At 41.5% G+C, this 26,383-nt stretch overlaps 1 protein-coding gene and 1 long non-coding RNA gene across 2 annotated transcripts in view; one reads left to right on the top strand and one right to left on the bottom strand.

Moving 5' to 3' along the window:
* Nucleotides 1-865: 865 nt before the first annotated feature.
* CENPF (centromere protein F) overlaps nucleotides 866-26,383 on the top strand; it is a 55,701-nt gene continuing 30,183 nt past the window's right edge. The window contains exons 1-10 of the mRNA XM_029935278.1: nucleotides 866-954; nucleotides 3,130-3,334; nucleotides 4,529-4,725; nucleotides 9,901-10,022; nucleotides 10,452-10,543; nucleotides 12,598-12,889; nucleotides 13,997-14,199; nucleotides 21,453-21,578; nucleotides 22,527-22,655; nucleotides 23,919-24,041. Of these exons, the coding sequence (XP_029791138.1) occupies nucleotides 3,173-3,334; nucleotides 4,529-4,725; nucleotides 9,901-10,022; nucleotides 10,452-10,543; nucleotides 12,598-12,889; nucleotides 13,997-14,199; nucleotides 21,453-21,578; nucleotides 22,527-22,655; nucleotides 23,919-24,041 (1,446 nt within the window). The 5' untranslated portion in view covers nucleotides 866-954; nucleotides 3,130-3,172. The remainder of the gene's footprint in view (nucleotides 955-3,129; nucleotides 3,335-4,528; nucleotides 4,726-9,900; nucleotides 10,023-10,451; nucleotides 10,544-12,597; nucleotides 12,890-13,996; nucleotides 14,200-21,452; nucleotides 21,579-22,526; nucleotides 22,656-23,918; nucleotides 24,042-26,383) is intronic.
* Nucleotides 1,760-23,263, bottom strand: LOC115288192. Its single transcript, XR_003906856.1, has 3 exons — nucleotides 23,203-23,263; nucleotides 10,362-10,468; nucleotides 1,760-1,932 (listed from the first exon to the last, which is right to left on the bottom strand). It is a non-coding gene; the product is annotated as an uncharacterized LOC115288192 (long non-coding RNA).

The raw sequence follows: 26,383 nt of genomic DNA, 5'->3' as shown, positions 1-26,383 counted from the left end.
CAGACAACAGCAATTAAGAGTGACGTCCTGTATATTCTAGACTCCGTTTCAAATTAGGGAGCTTCTGTGTGCCTCAGTTAACTTTTAAATAAAAAGGAAATACTTTCCTCAAAGAATTGTTAAGAATGACACTGGATGAAGAATGCATGGCAAGCGTAGTACCTCTATCTATGTCCTAAATTATATATCTAAAAAATAAGGAGATACCTAGTGCGCAGCATTAAGAATGTTCGTTCTTCAGACAGCGCAACTCCGCCGGCTGTAGGTGACAGGCCACATCCTCCGGCTCCAGCGGAAACAGTCTCCAACAGACTCGGCAAGAGCACGCTGCCTCCGCCTCCCTACAACAACAACAACAACAAAAAAAAAACCACTGAAACTCCCGTGCCTGCAGGTCCGGTGGTGGGGACTTGATTTTTAAATCCGTCCGAAAGAACCAATCAGAGCGGCTGTCCGAGTGCGTGGGAGCCGATTGGTCCTTGGCTACTTACGGTGACCAATAGGCTCGGAGGTAGTTCAGTAGGTCCCGGAAGCGGGCGAATCGAAAACGGGTGGCGGCCGCGGGCAGTTTGAACTGGAATCTGGGCTGAAAGCCGCGGAGGCTGCACCGGAACCCGACTCCCCCGCGGGTCGTCTTCTCTCCCCGCCTGCAAGGTGAGTGTCTTGCGTGGGTCGTGGCTGGGACGGCGGGCCTGGGGGAGTGGCTGGCTTTCTGCCCGAGGCCTGGGGCGGGGATATCTGTGGGATCGCGCTCCCTGGCTCCGGGGATGCAGCGGACCACCACCTCCCACCTGACGGGACCGGAGGATTGGCCCGGCCCGGGTCAGGTTCTTAAGGATGTCGGCGCCGCTCTGCTTCTGGGAAAGCTGTGTTCGCACTGCTGTCCGCGGAACCTGCTCAGTCACGAGCTCTCACTTTGGCGCATCAGTTTCCTCGTAATAAATGAATTGTAAGGTAAATGAATTGGAGATCAGCAGATATTTCCTAGCAGCAGTCTGCGTCCCGAGCCAGTAGCTCCTTGGGTTTTGATCTGCACGACGGGTTGGTGTGCCTGTAGTCCGTTGCCTTCCACTCTATTTGGATGCGCTTGGGTGCCTGGCCCTACTTTGTTATGAAGACCCAGGAATAAATGACCTAAGGCCTATCCTTGAGCCTGGTCTAGAGGACCAGGAGGAATTTTCACGCTTAGGCCCAGCCGTTGCTCTGTAGGCGGGCACTTTGGTTTCTTGGTGGAGATGGGAAATTCTGATAAAGGAAAAGCGTGAAAATGGGCCTACAGTGCGTGTTTCCATTCGGGCATAAGGAGTGCCCTCCACGTATTTAAGATAGAAAGGGCATTTCTGTAAAATCCTACTTGCAGGAACCTTGACATCTAGGACTCTAGGGCTTTTCTTCAAGACCTCCCCCCCCCCGGCCCCCGCTTTGCATCTGTTGCTTCTTACAGCTTAATCTGGAGATTTACAATTTTTTGTCATTTGCCTCAGTGTTTCAGTAATGATTGTTGGTGACTGATGCCTTAAACTGTGAAGGTATGCGGTAATAAAAATTAGCTTGGGTCTAGTAATTGTTTTAACCACTTCTTTATCTTAGATTTTGAGATGGAAAAGCATTCAACTTGCCAGTTTTCCTTCTGCTTATTCTCCTTATCGCTATCATCTTTCTAAATTGCTTCTTTTAATATTTTGTTGGTGATGGCATCTGATGTAGTGATTTCGGTGGCTCGCATAACTGTTTAGGACAGTTACCATTGTGTGCCTCTGGGGTATTTGTACTCCCAAGCCCTGAATGAGCAAGCTAGATTGCTGCCGAAGGAGAAGCCTATTGTGACTGTGTTAAACGGTCCTTTGTTGGTAGAGAGGCATGAGATTTCTTTCCTCAGTTTGGGGGCAAATAGGAGTGGAGTTGAAGATGCTGCGTTCCAAGAATTGAGATCTGCAAAAGGAGAAAAAAGTAAACTGGCAGAGAAAACACAGCTTTCCAAGAACTTTGCTTCTGTTCCTTAATTTTTGAATGTCTTTTTTTAAATCATTCTTAGTACTTTTACCAACTGCTTATTAGTTGTTCTGATAAAAAGTTTCATGGGTTAAGTCCCTTGAAGCAAGACACTAAAATGTTTGCGGATTTCACTTAGTAAAAGACAGAGATTCTCAGCTTGTTGCCCAAATAACTGGAAAATGAATGCTTTTCTTTCATTTAAGTTCTAGAGGCAAACGAATAAAGAGCAATTGCCTTACTTTTCTTTCAGCTGATTTAAATTTCCTCAGATGTGGCTGAGAAGGAGATGGGCCATTTCCCTCTTGCTACCATAGGCTGAAATACACAAATGAAGTGTTTTCGACAATAAATATAATCCTAACAGGCACAGAATGCCTACCAGGAAATACAGTACTGTTGTAAGGCTTTGGGAAGTCACTACCATTATCATCCACATTTTACAAATGAGGAAACCAAGGCACAGAGCATCTAAATAACGTGCCCAAGGTCATATATCTTATGAGGGGCTGAGCCTGGGATTTGAATCACTGAGGCTACATACCTGTTTCCTCATCAAGGCCTCTCTGGAGCATGGCTTTACTGCATTGTGCAATGCCTCTAGTTACTAATATGACATTCGCTCTTTGTTCATTCGTGCATTAGCTCAACACGTGACATTGCTTAGCTGTGTCACGAGAGACTATGACCGGGTCAGGGGCCTTCCCAGGGAAGGCTGCCCAGAGGAAGAGGGACAAAGTGTAAGTGGCAATGCTGTGAAGAGGGAAAGAAGAGCATTTGCAAAATGACGTATCATGAGTTTTATTTGTTTGTAGGACCTATTTCACTGAAATGTCACAGCAAAATACTCATGTTTTGTATAATGAAAACAAATATGGAGCGACAGAAAGAAGGTAGCTAAGAAAGGAAGGAAACCTGAGAACTAGGAAAAACAAAGCCAGGGAAACCGAACAAGCATCTTCTGTACCTCACAATCAGAGTTATTGGTAGTCAGTTGTTACCTTTCAGGGGATGGAGAAGAAAGATGTTACACTTCATTGTCTTTTGAAACATGAAGTTTTGAAACTCCTTAGTCTCTGAGACTTTTTAAGTTTCCTTTTACTGTATTAAGACCAACAGTCTGTTTATTCTTTCCAGTTTATTGATAAATGCGTGTGCATAGTAAAGGAAGGAGAGCAAAATGAGCTGGGCTTTGGAAGAGTGGAAAGAGGGCCTGCCTACGAGAGCTCTCCAGAAAATTCAGGAGCTTGAAGGACAGCTGGACAAACTGAAGAAAGAAAGGCAGCAAAGGCAGTTTCAGCTTGAGACTCTGGAGGCCGCGCTGCAGAAGCAGAAACAGAAGGTATTGCCGAAATGCTCATATTTAACACTTCTCACTTATTTGAGGTTGGTCTGAAATTTCGAGAAAAATGCTCCTGGTATCTGCGGGTGGTAATCCGCCCCTCTCCTTTGTTCATTCATTTGTATTTTAATTGCTTCATCTTAACTCTATTTGGGGCCACACGTTGGAAATTGCTTTTGTACTCCATACCCACATGGCCAGAATTCTCTAGCTCCAAATTTAAGGACTAGTATTACTTTGCAGTTCAAATGGATATCACTTTCTTTTGTGTGTGTGTGTGTGTGTGTGTGTGTGTGTGTGTGTTTATGTATTTTTGAGAGAGACAACAGAGCTCAAGCTGGGGAGGAGCAGAGAGAGGGGAGACACAGAATCTGAAGCTCTGAGCTGTCAGCACAGAGCCCGATGTGGGGCTCAAACCCATGAACGTGAGATCTGACCTGAGCGGAAGTCGGAGGCTTAACCGACTGAGCCACCCAGGCGCCCCAAGGATATCACTTTCTAATAGTGGGCTTTTCACCTTGGTATTCCCAGACCTCTTCTCTTCTTTGCTAGAAAATGAAAACTTAGGGGGGCCTGGGTAACCCAATTGGTTAAGTGTTTCCGCTCAGCTCATGACCTCATGTTTCATGGGATCAAGCCCCACGTAGGGGCTTGGAGCCTGCTTGGGATTTTCTCTCTCCCTCTCTCTCTGCCCCTCCCTTGTGCTCTCTCTCTCTCTCTCTCTCTCTCTCAAAATAACTAAACTTAAAACAAAATAGAAAATAAAAACTTAAATAGGCCCCTTCCTTACTTCTGCATTAGCCAATAAGGTAGTGGTATAGTCACTGCTTCTAAAATGTCTTCGCTTAGTGGGAGAATTTTCATAATCACTTTAAAATGAATTGCTAAGGGAGATTTGTAGGGTTTGTTTTTGATTTTGTTATTCTTGAAAGGACATTAAAGCCTCTCTTTCTAGGAAGGTACATATGTAGCCCTGACCAAAGAGAACGTAATCCATGACTTTGTAGCACTTTTCTATCTGGAGGCTGCCAAGTGAGGTCCTCTGAAATTTCTGTGTTCTTCGTGAAGCATTGGCATGTGCATTATAGCAGCCACTTCTCAGAAGCGTTAGTTGTCTGTGTTGAGCTCAGATTTACCAGTGATGCTTGGTAGAGTCACTAAGAGACCCGTTTCTTCCTGCATGATCTCCATTAGGTTGAGCATGAAAAAACTGAGGGCGCAAACCTAAAAAGGGAGAACCAGAGCTTGATGGAAGTATGTGAAAATCTGGAGAAGACCAGGCAGAAAATTTCTCATGAACTTCAAGTCAAGGAGTCACAGGTGAATTTCCAAGAAGGACAACTGAACTCCAGCAAAAAACAAATAGAAAAACTGGAACAGGAACTAAAAAGGTAATTTTTTCTTGAATGGGATTTTTATCGATGTCGTTTATACGTGTTTGTTGGCTGCATTTTTATCTTTTCCTTTAATAATATAATTATGCATTGCATTTTTCCCCCAGGGGAATAAACAATGATTTGAGGAAAATTAATTCTTCTGTACTTCATTCCTGTCATCACATGGCAGAGTACTATACAAATTCATTAAATGGCTTTTGGCATATTCATTTATTTGTTCGGGATATGTTTATTAAGCTGCTTCATGTGCCAGACATAGTATCTGTTACTGGGTGATATAAATAACACTGAATGTCTCAACAGTGAGTTCTGAAAAGATGGAGGGGAGTTAAAGCTGGCTAATACTGATGGCTTCTGTTTCCTCCAAGTGGAAAAGCTGTTGTTGAGAATAGGAGAGAGAAGTAGGGGGGTTTAGAAGGGCCTGGGAACACTCAGGGTGTAGCTGAGATTGGAGATCAGGAGTTGATAGCGGGAGTGATCTGCAGAGTTGTACACTTTCTATTTCCCCGTCAGCATCTAGGATGTAAATGCTAGATGTGAATGGGAGGCTTGACTTAGGGTTGTTTTTGGCCAGGGTCGTGGAATGGAAGACAATGGGTAATTGAGGATGCCGGGAAGAGGGTGGTTAAAATCCTGTGCCGTGGAATCTAGGCTGGAGAGGAAGCTCAAGAAGAGCCTCCTACTGAAATTTCCATCTTCTTGTCTTAAGTATTACGGAACCAATTTGCCAGTTTCCATGCCATATTTAAGCAATAAAAAAATGGTGCTTATGACTTCTTTACCATTAAAAAGAAATCCCCACGGGACGCCTGGGTGGCTCAGTCAGTTAATGTCTGACTTCGGATCAGGTCATGATCTCATGGTCTGTGGGTTCGAGCCTCGCGTTGGGCTCTGTGCTGACAGCTCGGAGCCTGGAGCCTGCCTCAGATTCTGCATCTCTCTCTCTCTGCCCCTCCTTTGCTCACTCTGTCTCTCTTTCTCTCAAAAGTAAATAAACATTAAAAAATATTTTTTAAAAAAATCCCCAAACAACTTGAGACATCAGTCAAAATAAACCTAGTGAGATCTAAATACTAGCTTATAAATGATACTTATTGTTTTAATAATGGAATTTGGTCAAAATAGCAAGAAGTAATACAGACTGGAGGCAAAATGGACTACGTCGGATTGCCCATTGTTGATTCTGCTTATAGGTGCCCAGAGACTTTTTTAATAATATTTTTGTATTTGCAACAACTTTTTTTTTTTAAGTTTATTTATTTATTTTTCAGAGAGTGTGCCAGCAGGGTAGGGGCAGAGAAAGAGGGAAACAGAGAATCCCAAGCAGGCTCCACACTATCAACATGGATCTGACCTGGGGTCAGTCCCATGAACTGTGAGATCATGACCTGAGCCAACATTAAAAGCTCAGCTGACAGAGCCACCAGGTGCCCCTGAAGTAACTTTAGGTTTTCAGAAACAGTTGTGAACATCCAATATAACCAAAGCACAATGACCCAACCAGAAATCTACATTGATTCAGTGCTATTAACTAAACTACAGGCCTTATTAGCATTTCACTGGTTTTTCCAGTAATATTCTTTCTCTGTTCCAGGATCTGATCCATGATCCCACATTACATTTACTTGATGTTGTCTTACTCTCTTTATAAGTTATGACAATGTCTTGCCTGTTGTGTCCTTGGAACTGTTGACAGGGTAGTCAGCTCTTTTGTAGAATAGTCCTCGATTTGGGCTTGTCTGCTGTTCCTTTCATGGAGTAGATCAGGATTTTTCAGCAACGGCACAGGCATAGTTCACATTTTGGACCAGATGGTTGTTTTGTGGAAGGCTGTCTTGTACGCGGTCTTATCCTTCATAGTTCCTGACCTCCACCTACTACATTCCAGTGCACCTATCACCTGCAAGTTGTGACAATCAGAAATGTTGCTAGGCATTGCCTAATGTCTCTTGGAAGGACAGAATCAGTCTGGATTGAGAACTATTGGGTCCGGCTGAGGTTATGAATTTTGGGTCAGAATACCACAGAAGTAGTGATGTGTCTTTTTCAGTGTATCATATCATAATATGATATTATATGGTAATATCATATCATTAAATCACATGATTTAATATGACTTTTACCCTGATTACTTGGCTAAGGTATTGTCTGGCTTTCTCCCCTGTGAAGTTACTATTTCCCCTTTGTAATTAATAAATGTCTTGATACCAAGAAATTTTTTTCCCTAACATAGCTGCAATAATCTTAATCCTATATACCTATCAAACATATTTTTAAAAGTTAAAACATTTCAAAATTACTCTGATTTGTCTTCCTGTGAAGAGAACTTAGGTGCACAGAAATCTTTTTCTAATTTTGTTTCCTATCCATGTAGGGAGGTAGCTATCTATAAGTTACATGTTGGAATGATAAAAAGCTTCTATCTCATCAAGTTTGTTTTCTTGTTTATTGTCTGCCATACCAAACTCCACGGGAACAGGACCCTTGTCAATCTTATCGCTGGGCCCCATGTACCTGGCCATGGTAGGCCCTCAAATATTTGTTGAAAGAATGAATGAAAGATAGGCAGTCGCTTTTGAAAAACAGGTGCTAGAGGAATCGGAAACTTACTTCAGAATGCCAGAATAGTTTTCTCTGAAAGCACGTTTTGGCTGCTGAGTATAGAAATACTAGTTTTAATAATTTAGACAGAAATGTTTGTAGTCTTAATATTTTAGGTCAACATACTTTTGTGTACATTTCTAGATTTTATTGCAGAGTGATATTTGGTAGCAATACTTTGCAGACAGAAAGTGCTCAGAGTTGTGCCTGACACCTAGCACCTTGGTAAATGTCAGCATTATTACCATTATAGTTGCCATTGTCACCATTGTGGGATTAGGATAGCACATTTAGTTTAAAAGTATTCTTATTATGGGGCGCCTGGGTGGCTCAGTAGATTGAGGGTCTGACTCTTGATTTTGGCTCAGGTCATAATCTAGTGGTTCATGAGTTCGAGCCCTGCATCAGGCTCTGTGCTGACAGCTCAGAGCCTGCCTGGGATTCTCTCTCTCCTCTCTCTCTACCCCTCCTCAGTCTCTTTCTCTCTCTGTCTCAAAATAAGTAAACTTAAAAAAAATATTCTTATTATCTATGACATAGGTATAGATGTTTATAAATGTTTATAAGCTGTATAAACTCAAACTATAGAATCTATTAAGAGTACAGTTTCTATAGTGTGAAAACTGTTAAACTACAAAAACTCTTGAAATGTATTTTCAGATTCTCATGGGTAACCTTCACATACAGGACAGAAACTTCTTTTTTCCATCAGTGGCCACTGATTAGGTTTCAGGAAGGTCTCAAACATGTTCAGTTGAACCTTTTGGACTGTTGGTCAAAAACTGATGAGTATTGATCATTTCATACAGAAAATGGCTTAATGCTTTTTTTTGGTGGCAATTGTGGGTTTTTTTATAGGAAATTGGAGAAATAAAGGTTTACAGAAATAATAGATGTGGATACTTTTATTTAGTATTTATAATAAATATAATTTTTTTAAATGAAAGAATAGGGAAAGGGGGATGAAATGTGAATTTGAGAGGGAAAAGAAACACCGATTTTATAAGATTCTTTAAAATTCATCTCTGGGGCGCCTGGTTGAGTCAGTCAGTTAAACATCAGACTCTTGATTTAGGCTTGGGTCATGATCTCATGGTTCTTGGGTTCAAGACCCACATCAGGCTCTGCACTGAGAGCACGGAGCCTGCTTGGGAGTCTCTTTCTCCCTGTCTCTCTGCCCCTCCCCTGCTCTTTCTCTCTTTCTCTCTCTCAAAAAATAAGTAAACTAAAAAAATTTTTTTAATTCATCTCTCTAATTGCCAAGCCTGTTACACCTTTGGTAGTCTGTAAACCTGGACTATTCCAGGTGGTAGCAACTGGCTGCAGGTGGCTATTAAGCACTTGAAATGTGGCGCCTACAAATTGAGATGGGCTTTAAGTATACAATGCACACCGGATTCTGAAGGTTTGGTACAAGGAAATGTATAATCAGTATTGACTACAAGTTGAAATGGTAGTATTTTGAAGATACCAAGTTAAATAAAATACTAAGACTAATAAATTCATTTATTTCTTGTTACTCTTCATGTTACTAGAACCTTTTCTATCGGACGGTGATATTACCTACTGTAAGCTCAAATGTGATGATTCAGTTTGATTTGCTGAGTAGTCCTTTTCAGTCCAGACATTGCTTCTTCCTTCCCAGATCAAGTTTGGAGCTGGTGAAGCTAAGGCACTGGGGCACTTTCTTTCCTGCTTTCTTCGCACCTTGTTTGGCACAACAGGTCTGCCAGAGACTGTCACACATCAGTAGCCATTCTACACGGTGTTCATTTCTTGTGTTGGGCTAAAATCACAGATATTACAGACTTGCAAGAATCGAGTCTTTTGTTCCCTTAGGTTGTTTGATTCTGAAAGGTGTTCGGAACTTAAGTGATAGTGATATTCTGTACATATATATGGTGTATAGCTTACTACTTTTCCCATTTCTTTGTGATGGTTTCCAGCCCTGTCTTCTCTAGATGCACTATGTTGACTTGATTTTTGTGTCTATGTTTTTAAAGTATCATAGAATACATGGCAGGTATCTGTAATGTTTTTTAACCACTTAATATCACAAATGATGTCATTCAGTTTCTGGATTTGACCTTGTGCTTCGGTGACACTAGTTTCTTTCGATGTTTCTGAAGTTCTGGGGTATTTTCGGGTTTTTTTTTCTTTGGTTTTTTTTTTGTTTGTTTGTTTATTTGTTTGGTTTGTTTGTTTGTTTGTTTGATTTACTATTCCTATGTCTTTCTTTGGCTTGGAATGCAAAATTGGCTTGGACTATATCCCCAGCCTCCCCACTCTACTACCATCCTGGTTATTACAGATCTTCATTATAGCCTTTATGGCACTGTAATTATTGGTTTGTGTTTCTGTTTCCCTAACCAGAATGAGTGCCTTTGAAGACCCCGGCTGAGTCTGTCACATAAGTTAGTTCTTATTAAATGTCTGTTGGGTAGATGAAGTGGTAAGAATTCTTAGAGGGATGGGGTTTCTGTAAGTTCCTTACTCTCCAGAAGCATTGTGGTGGCATTCTGTACCATTTGCTCTGATTGGGCAACTTCTTGGGTCCTTTTCCAACAGGTGTAAATCCGAACTTGAAAGAAGCCACCAGGCTGCACAGTCTGTCGATGCGTCTCTGCATCCATGCACTACACCACAAAAAATTTTTGCAACTCCACTAACACCAAGTCAACATTATAGTGGTAAGCATTTTTTCCCTTCATGGCTCTTTTATTGGGATTTTAATTTGGCCATAGAAATCAATTAATTTGTCTTTGAATTCAGCTTTTAATTTGAACTTAAAAAAAAAAACCTTTTAATTGGGGCATGGCATGGGCTACATATCCATTTGTGTATCTGTTGACCCATATTGGGCCATGAGGTTGAGCCTTTATACTTCTCATTTTATCCTGTAGTGTGTTTTAAAGGTAATTCAGGATGAGACTATTCAAAATATAATTTGATACTTGAGTCATTTGATCAGCGGCTGTTGTCCAAACCCATATATTCTGTTTACTTAGTTTATGTACCAAGATACTCACTTCTAGACTATTGTGATGATTGTTGATCTGCGAATTCCTTTATGAAACCAGTGGCTGAAGTCAAAACTGTCTCTCATTGTCTTTCTTTAGGCTCCAAATATGAAGATCTAAAAGAGAAATATAATAAAGAAGTTGAAGAACGAAAAAGGTTAGAGGCAGAGGTTAAAGCCTTGCAGGCCAAGGTAAGTTAATTATGGGCCTCACAATAGAGTATGTGGTGGAAGAAGTAGTACCGTGATAGACAGGAATACAAGGTTAGAGAAAAATCTGGTTTATGTAGAGCTTGACACATTTTTCTTAAACCAAGAAGATAAAATTCCCGGCTCATTACGTTAGTTATAATCATTGGTTTTAAAAACAAGTAGGAATGAAAAAATAGAGTGTGGAGATCAGTTTATCCCTAGACCTCAGATGTTCATCACATTCTACAGAAACTGTAACCGTATAATTATTTCCCTGTTCAGATATAATGCTAAGGAGAGGGTAGGACCAGAGTCAGTCCAGACACTCACTGTCTGCTCTGTCACCTGGAGGCCATTGCTTCATATTCAGTCCTTCTGGAATGTGAGGATTGCCACCAGGGACATGGGGTGTGAGGGTCATTATTTATGAGGTGCTTATTTAGAGGAGAAGGTTATCAAGGTAATCTCCCCAGCCCTGTTGAATAAGTTGCTGACGAGGGTATTAAACTCCATTTGGGTGAATAAGCAGCGAGGTAGGCGAAGAGATTTACTGTCCACAAAGGAAACAAAATACAGGTGTTAGAAACTTCTGCTTCTAGCTTAGGGACTCACCCCAGAATTCCGGGTGTCTGTAGAATCAACTTTTCTATCTCTGCTTGTGTGATGTTATTTGTTTTTTAAAAGAAAAAAAGGGGGTTGGTGGGGGGCGCCTGGGTGGCTCAGTTGGTGGAGGGTTCGACTTTGGCTCAGGTCACCATCTCGCAGTTGTGAGTTAGAGCCCCGCATTGGGCTCTGTGCTGACAGCTCAGAGCCTGGAGCCTGCTTCGGATTCTGTGTCTCCCTCTCTCTCTGCCCCTCCTCTGCCCGTGCTCTGTCTCTCACTGCCTCTCAAAAATCAAAGTAAAAAGAAAAGAAAAACAAAAATTCCAGTTTTATACCTCATGTTGCAAAGTTATGTTTCTGCTAAACATAAGAACTCCATGAGCTGGGACAATTCAGCAAACAGTTTACGGCTGCATTTGCAGGGTGGATACCTTCAATGTTGAGGGCCGGAAGGTACCTGTTAGAGCTTTAACAATTTTAATTATTTTCCTGCCTTTAAGCCTTGGTTGGAGGTCATCAGGATTCTTATATCTAGCAAAGGTATTGCTTCTCAAGACAAATAAAAATTCAACAGTAATTTCCTGGTTCGTCTTAGAAATATCATGTGCTTGGTTATCCAGTCCAGCCGTTGGCACCCATTCTTCTGACATTGATGCCCAGAGCTTTTTTGGTGGAAGGATGCGAGTCTCTACAAACAGGAAACCTCTCTCTGTGACAAGAAAAGCTTTAGCTATAAAAACTTCAATGCGGCATCTATGGCCATGTCTTGGTATTTGTCAGAACGGAGGTGGAGGAACAAAAGAAGTGCATAAAGGAGATTAAGAGTACATTTGTTGGAGGAGCACTGAGAAATACATAGAATCGTTGAATCATTGTACACCTGAAACTAATAAAATACTGTATGTTAATTATACTTGAATTAAAAAAATTCAGAGCAGTAGCAAATCCATAAATGTGTAATATATAATATAAGACACGTGATAAGTCATTTTTTTGGAGTGATACGGTAGAAAGTGAGATTCTTACACGAACTCTTGTAAGAGTTATTTAGGTTAATATTTAATTTTGATTCTCTTCATGCAAAGCTATAGGGGGAAGCAACCAGGACAGGCATAGGAAAACCAAATTCCAGAATTCAAAATGGTAGGGAGTACTCCCTTGTATTTAATGGAGTATGAGGGATGCAGAATAAATATAAAAATGGAGCCCATTTTAATAGATCGGGACTCAAATAGTAGTGGTTTAACGCTTCAATGCTAAAGTCTAAGTATTATAAAGTTCCCTCACTGGATAGTGGGACTTAATGGTTCCCTCGACTGAATGAACATTCTTTCTTGGTACAGAGTGGAAGTGTTAACTTCTTGGCATTTTATCTTTATATTCTAGCTGGAAATGAATAGCCTTGCACACTGAGAAGTCTAAAGGCCTCTAAAGAGTTTCTGTCTTTACAGAAGGTGAGTCAGGCTACTCCCCAAAGCACAATGAGCCACCGGGACATTGCACGGCATCAGACTTCGTCATCCGTGTTCTCATGGCAAGAAGAGAAGACCCCAAGTCGGCTCCCGTCGGGAGCACGGAAAACTCCGATTAGGCGAGATTTCTCTGCATCTTCTTTTATTGCGGAACAAGAGGTGACTCCAAGTAGATCAACTTTGCAAACAGGGAGAAGAGATGCTAATAGCAGTTTCTGTGAAAATTCTAGCAATTCTCATCTTTTGGATCAACTAAAAGCTCAGAATCAAGGTAATTTTTACAGCTAAATTAAATTGAAATGAAATTTTCCTGAGGTCATTTCAGAGGTGATTTCAGATGTTTTTAGTCCTAAAAAGTGCTCATGTGTTTTGTCGGACACATCAGAGGTCAGCACCCGAGTCTGGTGATGGAAAATACTATTTTGGGTTAAAGATACCACTACTTTTATTTGTGCTAAAAAAGCTGGTGCCTCGAACCCTTCAAAAGTAGGCTGAGTGGCTTTGTCTTTCCAGAAGTAGGGTTAGTAGGTCGGTTACAGTTGACCCCTCCCCAGGCTTTTCATCCGGCTTCGGTCCGTCTGGCTTTGGGCAGAGGTGAGGCGGGTATCTGCGGAGCAGCGCCGCTCTGCACTGCCAGATGGTCCATATGAGAGCGAACCCATAACCTTGGCCGTGGCACCGCGCTACAGCGGACAGCCAAGGGTACCAGGTGGTATTTTGGAGTCTACTCTGCAGACTCTGATAATTTCCAGTGCTATGATATATTGAAAATCTCCGTCAGTGTTCACTGGTGAGAATTGTCCCACTGCCAATGCCTTTGGAACCAGTACTGTGTGTGTGGAGGAGAAAAATGAAAAAAAAATTATTGTTAATTTTGGCAGTATAGGAGGTTCACTGTCTTGATCTTCACTGCAGGTAAAGCTACCAGAGAATATGGGAGTGTGATTTTTTTTACTGCTTAGCACTCATTTGCACTGATAGGAGCACAAAACAAATATTAGTTTGCCAGTGTAGAAAATCAAGTGGTAATTTTAACATAGGGTATTATATGGGATTTTTTTTTTTTTTGCAGCCTCAGTAAGGTACTTTTCATGATTTTTAGAAAGACATTTTCTTTCCCAAGTTTCTCTGAAAACATTAGAACATTTGTTTCTTCTGCTTCCTATAGAATGTTAGAATACAAACGACAAGAGAGGCTAACCACTGAAATTAAATCCAATTAAAGTAGCTGCTGTGTTTAATGGGAATTGATTGATATTTGTCCCATCAAAGGTTTCAGAGCAGAGTAATAATAAAAATGATACATTCTGAATTTAGATGTAAATTTTTGGTGAAAAATATATATTAATTAAAGTGTGGGCTTTCTTTGTGGTTTAAGAGCTAAGGAGCAAGATTAATGATTTGGAACTACGTCTACAAGGACAAGAAAAAGAAATGAAGAGCCAAGCGAGTAAATGTCAAGAACTCCAACTCCAGCTGGAGAAAGCCAAAGCGGAATTAATGGACAAAGAGAAAGCTTTGAATAAAAGTGGGGATGAACTGGTGAGAACTACAGCACAGTACGACCAGGCGTCAGCCAAGGTAGTAGACTTTCCACGAGTTCTTGAAAACCTACGTTTTGTCATAATTCTTTGGAAATTTTTTTCAAACACTTAAATTTATGAAATAAATGTTAGTAATGAACCTCATTAGTACATACTACGCAGTATTGGTACAGTTGGACTAGTAAGTTCTTCTAGAGCTGGGTAGATGTGGGGCCAGATTCAGATGCATGATTTCCCTGCAAAGTGACTTGGGCTGGTCACTGCTCTCTTTCTGTCTCAGGGGGTGCAGGAGAATAGGGGTTATGTACATACAGACCTGACACCTACAACAGACAACTAAATAATGGAGCTTTAAAGAGTTCTAGGATGTATGATAGAATTTAATTGATCTGGGGCGCCCGGGCTGCTGAGTCAGTTAACAGCATCCAACTCTTGGTTTCAGCTCGGGTCATGATCTCACAGTTCGTGAATTCGAGCCCTGCATTGGGTTCTGCTGATAATGTGGAGCCTGCTTGGGATTCTCTCTCTCCCTCTCTCTCTCTGCCTCTTCTCTGCTTTCTCTCTCACTCTTTCTCTCAAAATAAATAAAAAAATTTTTTAATTTAATTGAAATTCTTTTTTTAATGTTTATTTTATTTAGTTTGATAGAGAGAGAGAGAGAGAGAGAGAGAGTGCGAGAACACGAGCAGGGGAGGGGCACAGAGAGAGGGAAGAGAAAATCCTAAGCAGGTTCTGTACCATGAGCCCAATGTGGGGCTTGATCCAATGAACCTTGAGATCATGACATGAGCTGAAATCAAGAGCCAAACGCTTAACTGACTGAGCCACCCAGGCGCCCCTAACTGATCAACTTTTGGATCCAACATACGTACTCCTGCCATATAATCTTAAGGCTCCACTTCAGGCCAAGCTTTTTAGCATGTTTGAGGGTGTTTTGTTGTTGTTGTTATTGTTGCTTTGTCCCCAATCTATCACTAGTGTTTTATTCTTTTTTTTTTTTTTCCTATTATTCATTCATTCATGGATTCATTGACAAATATTTGATGACTGCCTATTGTATGTGAGGTATTGTTCTGGACCTGGGAATGAAGGAGTGAGAAAATAGACTAGAAAGCTTTGATTTTTTTGGGAAGCTTCATCCTAATGTTGGATGTAACATAAATTTGTAGTCCCATAGATGATGTGATGTATGGTGACAAGTGTCGAGAAAAATGAATTCTCTTCTCAAATGATTATTTGGTGTTTTCTAAACCCAGTCTTTATCTGGGTCCAGCGTTTTGCTTACACTTGCCTTTCTGCCTGGCATGTTCCTCAGCCTGTGAGCCACTTCCATCCTCTCTCAGTGCAGTGAGATCTTTTCTCCTGGCACCCCCTTAGGACCCTTTATTGTCGTTACCTGTGTCCTAGCCCATTGGATTCCCGCACTTGGCTAATTGTCAGAATCACAGAGAACCTTGCAGAATTAATCCTGTTAGACCCATGTCTGATGTGGGCCCAAAGACTTGACTTTTCGTAAACTCTCTAGATCTAATTTCTAAGGCAGTAAGAACCTCTGTAGTATGTGGACCTATATCTTCTGTTTGCTTCCTGAAGGTAGGTTCGTTCGTTTTCTTTCTTTCTTTTTTAAAAATTATTTAAAGGTAATTATAGGGTTAGTAGCTTGTTTATAAGATGGGTTACACTGATCGCTTTTCAAATATGTAAATGAACAAACCTTACATAGCCATGTTGTGTAATTCTTTTTATACATTTCTGGATTTTACTTGCTAATTGTTGAGGATTTTTGTGTTTATATTCATGAGGAATATTGGTCAGCTGCTTTCTAGTTTTGTTCTGTCTTTATCCGATGTTTGTATCAGAGGTTGTACTAGCTTCATAAAATGAATTGGGAAGTGTCACCTCCTATCTTTTTGGAAGAGATTATATAGAATCAGTGTTATTTCTCTCTCTTAAGATGTCTATGACTTACCAAAAAAAAAAAAACAAAACAAAAAGAATTGGTGTTATTTCATTCTTTATATATTTGGTAGAATTCTTCATGAAACCTTCTGGGCCTGGAGACTTTGACGGGGGAAGTTTTAAAATTACAAACTTAATTTTTAAAGTAGTTATATAGCTATTAAAATTATTTATTTCATATTTGATGAGTTGGGATAGTTTGTGCTTTTAGAGGAAATGGTCCATTTTATCCAAATGTTTAAATGTATAAATGTAGTTATTTGTAGTATTTTCATATCCTTTTGATGTTGGTAAGTCAGATGATATTCTATTTGTTTCTGATAGTGGTGACTTCTCTTGTTTTCTCTTTGTCAGTCTTGCTAGAGATATGTCAATTTTGTCAGTAACAAGAATAAAATTTGTCAATTTGTTGGTCTTTTATTGATCTTTCCAACGATAATCAGCTCTTTGGTTCATTTATTTTCTCTATTATTTTTCTTTTTTCAACTTTACTGATTTTTGCTCTATTATTTCCCTCTGTTTGCTTTGGGTTTATTTTGCTCTTCTTTTTCTGGTTGTTGAGGTGGGAGCTTAGATTATTGACTTGAGACTTTTCTTTTCCAGTGTAGACATTTAATGCTGTAAATTTCCCTCCATCCTGCTTTAACTGTGTCCTATAAATTTTGAGGTATTGTATTTTAATTTGTATTCAATTCACCATATTTTTATAACATTTTCCTTGAGACTTCCTCTTTCCTCCATGGATTACTTAGAGATACCTTGTTCATGTGTTTAGAGACGTTTCTTCTTTCTGTTCTTGATTTCTAGTTTGATTCCATTGTGTTCAGAGAGATACTCTATGACTGGAGTTCCTCTAAGTTTGTTGAGGCTTATTTTATGCCCTAAAACAATGGTCTATCTTGGTATATTTCATGGGCACTTGAAATACATATATCCTTTTGCCCCAAATTATCTGTTGGTTGATGGTGTTGTTGAATTCTTTAATATTTTTGTTGATTTTCTGTCTATCAGTTATTGAAAAGATGGTAAAAGTCTTCCATAATTGTTGATTTATCTATCAGTTTTTGCCTCACGTGTTTTATAGTTCTGTTGTTTGGTGCATATATATTTAGGATTGCTATGATCTTCTTGGTGGATTGACCCTTATCATTATAGAATAGCCCTCATTGTCTCTGATGGTTTTCTTTATTCTGAAGTATACTCTTTCTGATATTAATGTAGCCACTCTAGCTTTCCTTTAATGTTTGCATGATGTATTTCTTTTTGTCTTTCTAGTTTCAGTCTATCTTTTTATTATATTTGAAGTGAGTTTTGCATAGACAGCACATAGTTAGGTATATTTTACTCTTCCACCATCTGTCTTTTAATTAGCACATTTAAGCCATTTACATTTAATATAATCATTGATGGGTCATGGCATAAAACTCCCATCTTATTTTTTGTTTTCTATTTCTTTTTGTTTTCATTTTGTTGTTTCCTTTTTGCCTGCCTTCCTGTGGGTTACTTGAACATTTTTTAAGGATTTCTAGTATTTTTGGATGTACTCCTTTGTAGAGCTATAGTGACTGTTCCAGATATCCCATTATATATACACACAATTTATTTCCCTATTGGTGTTGTCATTTAAGCAGCTCTTACGGATAACAGAAAATTTACTGTTCTTTTCATTCTTTTACCTTTGCCCATTTATAATACAATTTTCCTAAGTGTTTACCTACATATAGAACCACATCAGACTATGCTGTATTTTTTTCTTTCACTGTCAAACATAACTTAGAAAACTGGAGAAGAGAAAGGAAGCCTATTATGTATACCAATATTGTTGCTTACATTGTTTTTATTTCTTACCCAGTTCCTTTCAGGGTTCTTTCTTTCATCATTTCCTTTTTGTTTAGAGAACTTCCTATAACCATGCTTTTAGGGTTAGTCTACTGGCCACCTGGTCTAGTTTTCCTTTCTCTGGAAATGTCTTGATACCTTATCCTGGAAGTTATTTATGATATATGGATTCTGGCTTGGCAGAATCATTGTCAGTCTGTCACTTTCATTTTTAGACATTCCCTAGTGCAGTGCTTTCCAGAGATACTGTTGATAAGTATTGATTCAGTCCGTGAGGATGCAGTGGAGGGTCAATGGGGACCATGACCTACCTTGACGCGTATCTTTATTCACTTTGTGCGATCTGAGTTTGTAGTCTTTGTCTCAAAGACTTGGATTTGAGCCCTGACTCTGCCACATCCCAACTGTTTTGCTTTTGGGTTCTGAGCCTCCTCTGTCTAATCATAAAATAGTGTTAACAATGCCTGTGTCCTAGGATTGTTGTAAAGAGTGAGATGATTTTTGTAAAGGCTTTAGCATAGTGTCTGGCACATGATAAGCTCATAATAATATATTAGTTATTATCACATGGAGTCCTTGTCAATTAAACTGAAAAGGTTGCATTTCTGCCAACTCAGGCCCTTCCTATATATCAGAAGTATACTTAGCCTACTATACCTTGTCCTACTGTCTTGGTGTGACAGGACCACTGAATCTTTGTTCTGTCTAACGTATTTGGTAAAGTTTCTTCTTACCTGACCATGAATTAAAACTTTTGACTAGGACAGTGCTCAGAACACAGCTCTGGCTTTCTATAAGAAACTTCCCTCCAGATGAAGACCCACTCATTCAGTGCTTTCTGGCTTCCTTTGTTCCCAGTGAGCTACAAATCCACCTAGCTGAAAATTCAGTGCACCTTTCTCCTCTTGCCTATTAGCATAATATAACTTAGTCAAACATGTTGCCGGTCAAATTATGCTTTGTTTATGTTCTTCCCTGATCCGCCATTAGAGTTACCCATTACTTAATGGAGCTAATTTAATCAAAATCAATACCACGCGCTTTTGTGAGCACATGCTGTGTCTAGTACACTTTTCCAAGCGTGTGCGATCTGTGTGGGGTACAGAGTTTGAACTGTGGAAATAGTGAGGCCGGCGCCCCACCTGGAGTTCAGCACCCATATTTCACAGGTGAAAACTGAGGCCCAGGGTATTAAATGAGTGCTCAGGGTCATACACTACATATTTTCAAGGATTTCAGCTCTGGGCACTATTTTAGACTACTAAGGAATATTCGTGACATCTAGTGGTCAGCTCCTCTTATATGGATTATACAGCATCAGTATCAGAATGTCATTTAAAATTTTAAATAAGATGTCAGTGTCTCTAAAGGTTGTTTTTTAAGCTACTTTTGTAGTAAGAAAGAATTGTTGATTCTGAGAGGTTAGTGGGACGTGCTGCAGTTTGAAGGAAGGCCAGCAGAGGGCACCAAGGGTTCATTCATCTCTGTCCTGCATGGGTTTTTTTTCCCTGACAATTGTCAACCTCCAACATTTGGACCATCATTTGGGCAATGATTTTTATCGGGGTTGTTTCCTGCTGCATCCCCCATGCCTAGCACAGTGCTTGACATGTAGTAGGGTCTCAGTATTTGTTGGATTCATATTTTTTATTATCATCATCATTTTTTTTTAAGTTTATCTATTTGTTTTGAGAGAGACAGAGACAGTTTGAGCCAGGAAGGGGCAGAAAGAGAGAGAATGTCAAGCAGGCTTCACGCTCTCAGCTGTGGAGTCTGATGCGGGGCTCAAACCCATGAACTGCGACATCATGACCTTAGCCAAAATTAAGGATCAGGTGCTTTACTGGCTGAGCCACGCAGGCAAACCCATATTTATGAATACTTTCTGTAATACTTTTCCTTGGGGATTTAAAGATCCAAGAACAGTAAACACAGTGACAAAGATGTCTTAATGTCCAAGGCAGGGGATTAATTTGAACCCCTGGCTCAACATTTTTCTTTTTGAATTTGGTATATTTAAAGTTCTGATAATGGCAAAATCATTTTGTCATTAATGACCAGCTTTCGTCCTTTCATCTCTGCTTAGTTGATAATTGGTGTCTGACTGGTCTTCTGCCAAAGTATCGTGCCATGCTTTCCTTTCCTCCAATTTCTCTGTTAAATTTCAAGTAGTTGTTGTTGTTGTTTTGTTTTTTATTTTTTGAGAGAGGGAGCAGAGGCAGGGCAGGGTGAGAGGGAGACACAGAATTCAAAGCAGGCTCCAGGCTCTGAGCTGTCAGCACAGGGCCCGACGTGGGGTTTGAACCCACGAACTGCAAGATCATGACCTGAGCCAAAGTCGGACGCTTAAATGACTGAGCCACCCAGGCGCCCCAGATATTTCTAATAGTTCTGAATGAGTCTCTCATGAGTCTCAGAGAAATACTTTAGAAGAGATTTTTGCCAAATACAGGCACATTTCTTTTAGACAAGGAGGTTCTCCCCCACCCCTCTGAAGTGTTCTCCTGGAAATTTAGAGTTGTTTTGTAGGGCGTTTTAAGGATTTGAACACCATGGGGAAGTCAGAGGAATGGGTTTCAACACTTGATGTTTTATTACAGTTTAATTTTAGAAGGGCACCCTAGGTTTTGGTTTAGTTCACATTTTAAAAATTATTTTAAGGATAGCCAGCTAGGTACAAAGGCAAAAGACAATGGCAGCTTGGTTACAAACCATTGGGATATTCTCTGGAGTGCTGTGAACCTTCGGAATTTAAAACGGCACAGTGGGAGCATTGTGGAAAGAAGCCTCTTAATATTTAAAGGTTCCCGCAAAATTGATCATGCTTGAAACAGACTATCATAGGAGGGTGAGGGGTGCCCTCTGATTACTTTATGGCTTCTAAATGACACGAGTCAACATCACTGCATTTGAACCTCTCATTTCCATGCAACAAAATGTTAGATGAATTTTTATTCAGACACACGGATTTCTTCTTTCATGGTGCAAATTTGGAAGTATTTATTTAAACAGTCTAATGCTTGACACCCTTCCTAATTCCCAAATGCAAACTTTATGTATGCTAACATAAATACAGTAGGTTTTCATAATTGCTGATCATTTAATAATTTTTTAAGTTATTATTTTGTTAGCATGTGTTCATTTTTGAGAGAGAGAGAGAGAGACAGAGACAGAGCACAAGAGGGGGGGCAGGGAGAGGAAGAGACAGAATCTAAAGCAGGTTCCAGGCTCTGAGCTGTTAGCACAGAGCCTGACGTGGGCTTGAACTCATGAACCATGAAATCACAACCTGAGCTGAAGTCAGATGCTTAACCAACTGAGCCACCTAGGTGTCCCTTTGTTGATTGCTTTAAACCCAACTTTTTATGACACAAAATGTCAAAACACAACGATGAACTTGAACCAGATCTCAGGACTCATTTTTCTAAAACTTCCAAATATTTGCTTCTTACCTCAAATACTTGTATAGTGACCATTTTTGTCTGTTGTCAGTGTACTACGTTGGAACAAAAACTGAAAAGATTGTCTGAAGATTTGAGTTGTCAGCGGCAAAATGCAGAAAGTGCCAGATGTTCTTTGGAGCAGAAAATCAAGGAGAAAGAAAAGGAGTTTCAAGAGGTAAGGTGAATGGATTCACCAGGAGTTTGCCCGGAAGGCTCTTGTTGGGCATTTCATAGCTTCATCGTTTGAAAAGAGTTGCTGTTTGTCATCGCTTGGGGTGTTCTGTGAGGGAGGACCGACTTTGTGAGGAAAAGGCCCCCATAGTCTGCCTCACACCGGCCTCTTGGTTTTCGATTGGAGAAGGGACTCAGGAGCCCTTCTTGCTCTTTCTCATCCGTGTCCTCTGGTTTGTTTGAGATTTGATACCGAGTAGGAAAGGAACATATATCTCTTCTTTCAAACACCCCGCGTCATAAAGGGAGTTGTATCCTGTTCTCCACCTGTTTCTAAAGCCTGTGGGTTGGCAAATACTTTAGGAAGGTAGTTGATGTAGTGGGGAAAGAAGTTCCAGAAGTATTGCTGCCAGTGGCAAGTGAGCTAGCCGGGCAGAGTGTATCGTGTGGATTGAGGCTCTCTAGGCTTTCAGTCAGAGCGCCTGGAAATGGCAATCTGGTGTCCCAAGGTGCTTATCAGACTTCACTGGTGCCACATCCTTGCTGTCGTTCTAAATTATAAGTGATGGTAAGGTGTTTGAGGTCTTCAACCCCAGTTGGGGGTGCCTTTGAGTTCCTGGCTGAGGGGTGCTCGCGATAGCCCAGCTCTCCTCTCTCTTGCGCCCGGACTTGTGGAAACAGAGATGAGGGATGCGAGACTGGGGATGGGACGGGAGCCGGCCGGCTTCCATATGGCCAGCTGGCCCTGTCCTTCCCCGGCTCCCCCGGGGCCTGTGTTCCCTCACCGGGACCTGTGCTCAGACGGGTCATGTTTATCACGACGTGAACGGTCAGCTCCCCGTTGGGTCCTGCTCTGTCAGCGGGGCACGGCCTGCGGGACGTTGGCTGCTCACCCTGGCGTCTCCTCGTTAACCGTCGTCCGTCCGACTGCCGCGCGGCCTTGGTGTTTCAGGAGCTCTCCCGGCAGCAGCGCGCCTTCCAAGCACTGGACCAGGAGTGCACGCAGATGAGAGCCAGACTCACCCAGGAGCTACAGCAAGCCAAGAACACTCACAACATCCTGCAGGCTGACCTGGATAAAGTAGGGAGCTGGCCTGCTTCTGTCCTCACTTATTCCCCCCTTTCCCCCGTCCGTGCGTTTTCTGTGCCCACAGCAGGCAGTCCGATGCTGCCAAAGAAAAAGTGCCCTATCCTCACTTGCCTTCCTTATCGAAGAAGACCGCAAACTGAATCCTTGTGGGTCTGGGTTTTCTCATTTACAGAAGGAGGAGAGGGAGTGAGGATCTCAGATCTGAAGGTCTGGGGAGGGGTGTGGTTTGGGGGCATATCACCAGGTCGGAGCCGTCCCGAGTGATTTATGCCCCCAAAATAGTCAAAGCGCTGAAAACTAGAATCCATTGGCTTATGGGGTAGGGAGGTGGCGGGGAGGGTTGGGAGGAAGAGCAGAGAGAGGGAGACAGAATCCCAGGCAGGCTCCTCACTGTCAGGACAGAGTCCAGTGCAGGGCTTGATCTCATGAACTGAGATTGTGACCTGAGCTGAGATCAAGAGTCGGATGCTTAACTGACCGAGCCACCCAGGCGCCCTTGGATATATAATCTTTAATCTAATATATAGCAAGTACTTACTCCCAGTCTGTTTCATAGCAAATACTTCTCCCAGTCTCTCTCTCTCTCTTTTTAAGTTTTTATTTGTTTTGCGAAAGAGAGAATCCCAAGCAGACTCTGCACTGTCACTGCAGAGCCTGATGCGGGGCTTGACCTCACAAACCATGAGATTACGACCTGAGCTGAAATCAAAGAGGCTAATGCTTAACCGACTGAGCCACCTAGACACCCGCTTCCAATCTGTTTTTTATCTCAGCTTTTTGTTGTTGTTGCTTATTACTGTTTCATTGTTTGATGTTTTTTTCTCTGCAGCTTCCTCCCCAAACCCAGCCCTTTTTCATGTGCTCTATCCTGTCACCCATGTTGGTCTGATGGTATTTTAAGTTAAATGTCTAATGTGACATATATTGTTTCTCACCCAAAATCAATGGCATCAATTTTTATGTCCCATGACCATTTTACTTAAGAGGACATAATTTAGGAGCACCTGGGTGACTCAGTTGGTAAGTGTCCGAGTTTGGCTGAGGTCATGATCTCAAGGTTCGTGAGTTCAAGCCCCCATCAGGCTCATTCCGCTTCAGGTCCTCTATCCCCCTTCTTCTGCTCTTCCTCTGCTTGCACGTGCTTTCTCTCTCTCTCAAAAACAAATAAACTCTTAAAAAAGAAGAAGAAATAATTTATTTAAAAAGCAAAGAACACAAAAGTGAAACTTAGCCTTGTCTTCCTTCCCTTTACAGGTCACATCAGGAAAGCACCATCTAGAAAAAAATTTGGAAGAGCTCAAGCAAAGGTTTTGCAGAACCGAGCAGGCGTTACAGGCGAGTCAGATGCAAGAAAACGAGCTGAGGAGAAGCAGTGAAGTAAGTGACGAGTAGATGAGTACTCATCAACTTTTCCGAGTGGAAAGAAACAATTGGTGATGGGAAGTACCCTTTGGATCCCCTTCCCAAGGGCTGGCTTTTGAGTCTTCAAATGTTAAAAACTTTGTGGAAAGTCCTAGACTTCAATAAACAAAAGTGAAGACAGATGAGGGATTTCTAGGTTTAAGATTCTTACAAAAACAACAACTAATTGTCAGTGGCGGCCCAGCTTCCAGACTCACGTTGGGCATGTGCGAGACTAACGGTGTCTGTCTTTGGAGATTCGTGCTTGTTACACAAGAAGGTGGATGCAGTTTCTCCAGTGGCGTGGATACGTGGAGAGTGACCTGATGACGTCATGGGATTTTACCCGGACTTACTTTAATTCGGCTTTTCTTTTCTTTTACAATTTTTTTTAACACTTTTTTATTTTTGAGAGACAGATGGATCATGAGCAGAGGAGAGGCAGAGAGAGAGGGACACACAGAATTGGAAGCAGTCTCCAGGCTCTGAGCTAGGTGTCAGCACAGAGCCTGACGTGGGGCTTGAACCCACGAACTGTGAGATCATGACCTGAGCCGAAGTTCGACATTCAACCGACTGAGCCACCCAGGCGCCCCTAATTTGACTTTTCTATTTAGTGGCCTGGAGTTCATTTGAGAACCATTTAGGAACAGTTAATAGATTGAAACAGCTTCAATAGAGCCATAAATCACCGTAATTTTACAAAGAAGCACAGCAGAACAGTAGAAGCTACTTCTCTTGTCAAATAATGTCACAGGAAAGAATTCTTCCCACACCTTTAAATCTTTTGCAATCATTTTTTAGACTAAAGATTTTTTTTTAGAAAGTATTTTTTAAATTATTTTTTTAAATCTTTCTTTTTGAGAAAGAGAGACGGCGTGAGTGGGGGCGGGCAGAGAGAGAGGGAGACACAGAATCTGAAACAGGCTCCAGGTTCTGAGCTGTCAGCAAAGAATCTGATGTGAGGCTCGAATTTGGGAACAGCGAGATCATGACCTAGGCTGAAGTCAGACGCTTAACTGACTGAGCCACCCAGGCAACCCTTTTTCAAAAAGAATTCTGCATAAAGAACATTTATTTGTGCAGATGAGGAAAGGCTAACTGCATTTATGCCCACAGCTCTGAAGAGCGTCTCATGGTTGTAAAATCAGAACATCTGGCCGCAGGGTCTTCCGTGGTTTTCTTTTTTTCCAAAAAAAAAAAAAAAAAAAAAAAAAAAGAACATCTGTCAGTAGCAGAGAGGTGATCGTTAAAGCAGGCGGCCTCGGAGGGGTAATGCTGCTGGGGACAGGCCACGGCTCCAGCAGCCCAAGTGGAAGAAAACTTGGTGTCAGATGATGCTTTCATCAGAGAACATTTTCAAATGGAAGTGTTTGTTTCCGCAAAACAAATGTTTGCCTTTTGGCCAGTGGGGACCAACCAGCAGATGCTTCTGCTAACATTTCCACAGGCACACTGGCACCGAACCCTTCCCCCTGTGAGCTTTCCTTCCAGCCAGAAACTCTCCCGCGATTCCACTGGCTGCCTGGTGGAAACATTTTGTAGAAGCAATCGTCTGGTTAAGAGGGCCCAAACCCTGTTTGCTTGGCCAAGGTGCGGTGGTGGGCTGGACGCTGTCTTGCAGGTGTTTCTGAAGACCTGCGGAGACCCCCCGCCCCCCCAGGGTCTGCTTAGCCAGCTGTAGAGCCATCAGCCGTGAACCCTGGCCTGCATGGTTAAGTGCGTTTCACGCTGCACCTAGATGTCCTTGATTTTTGGCGTCCCGTGAAAGTGCCTTGCACTGGGCTAGGGGATGCACGTAGTATTGGCCTTAATTTATGTTTGTAGGTATGTGTCTTCTTTTGAGGATGTTATCAAGAATTCGAAGAGTTCAGCTAGCTGGTTCTTATGTTTTGATTTGGGATTGGCATTAGAAAAGTGATTTACCGAATAGGATCGGTGGTATAACTTAGTAGCAGAAGATGGCTTTAGAGTCAAGAAGACCTGGGACCTGCATCATTTTCTGCCACCTCCCTGCTCTGTGACCTTAGCACAGTGACCCAGCCTTTCTGAGTCTGACTGCTCATCTTCATATAGGGACTAAATAATATCCTTTCCTTTTCCAAACTGTGTTAATGGTTAAATATTAGATGGAAAGTGCTTAGACCGGTGCCCAGCACATATGTGCTTATTAGTAAAGTATTGCAGGCTACCTGTTCATTGCTTCAGTCTCCACAACGGCTGTGACCTTCTGATGTTCCCACTGTTTGCTGTCACCTGTAGGCACAGAAAGTGATGAACAGGGGACATGCATTTGAGACTTCTCACATTTAAAAATT

Source organism: Suricata suricatta, chromosome 3, assembly GCF_006229205.1.
Source record: "Suricata suricatta isolate VVHF042 chromosome 3, meerkat_22Aug2017_6uvM2_HiC, whole genome shotgun sequence".
NCBI lineage: Eukaryota > Metazoa > Chordata > Mammalia > Carnivora > Herpestidae > Suricata > Suricata suricatta.
Note: the sequence above shows the minus strand (reverse complement) of the source record. Positions and strands in the feature narration are given on the sequence as shown.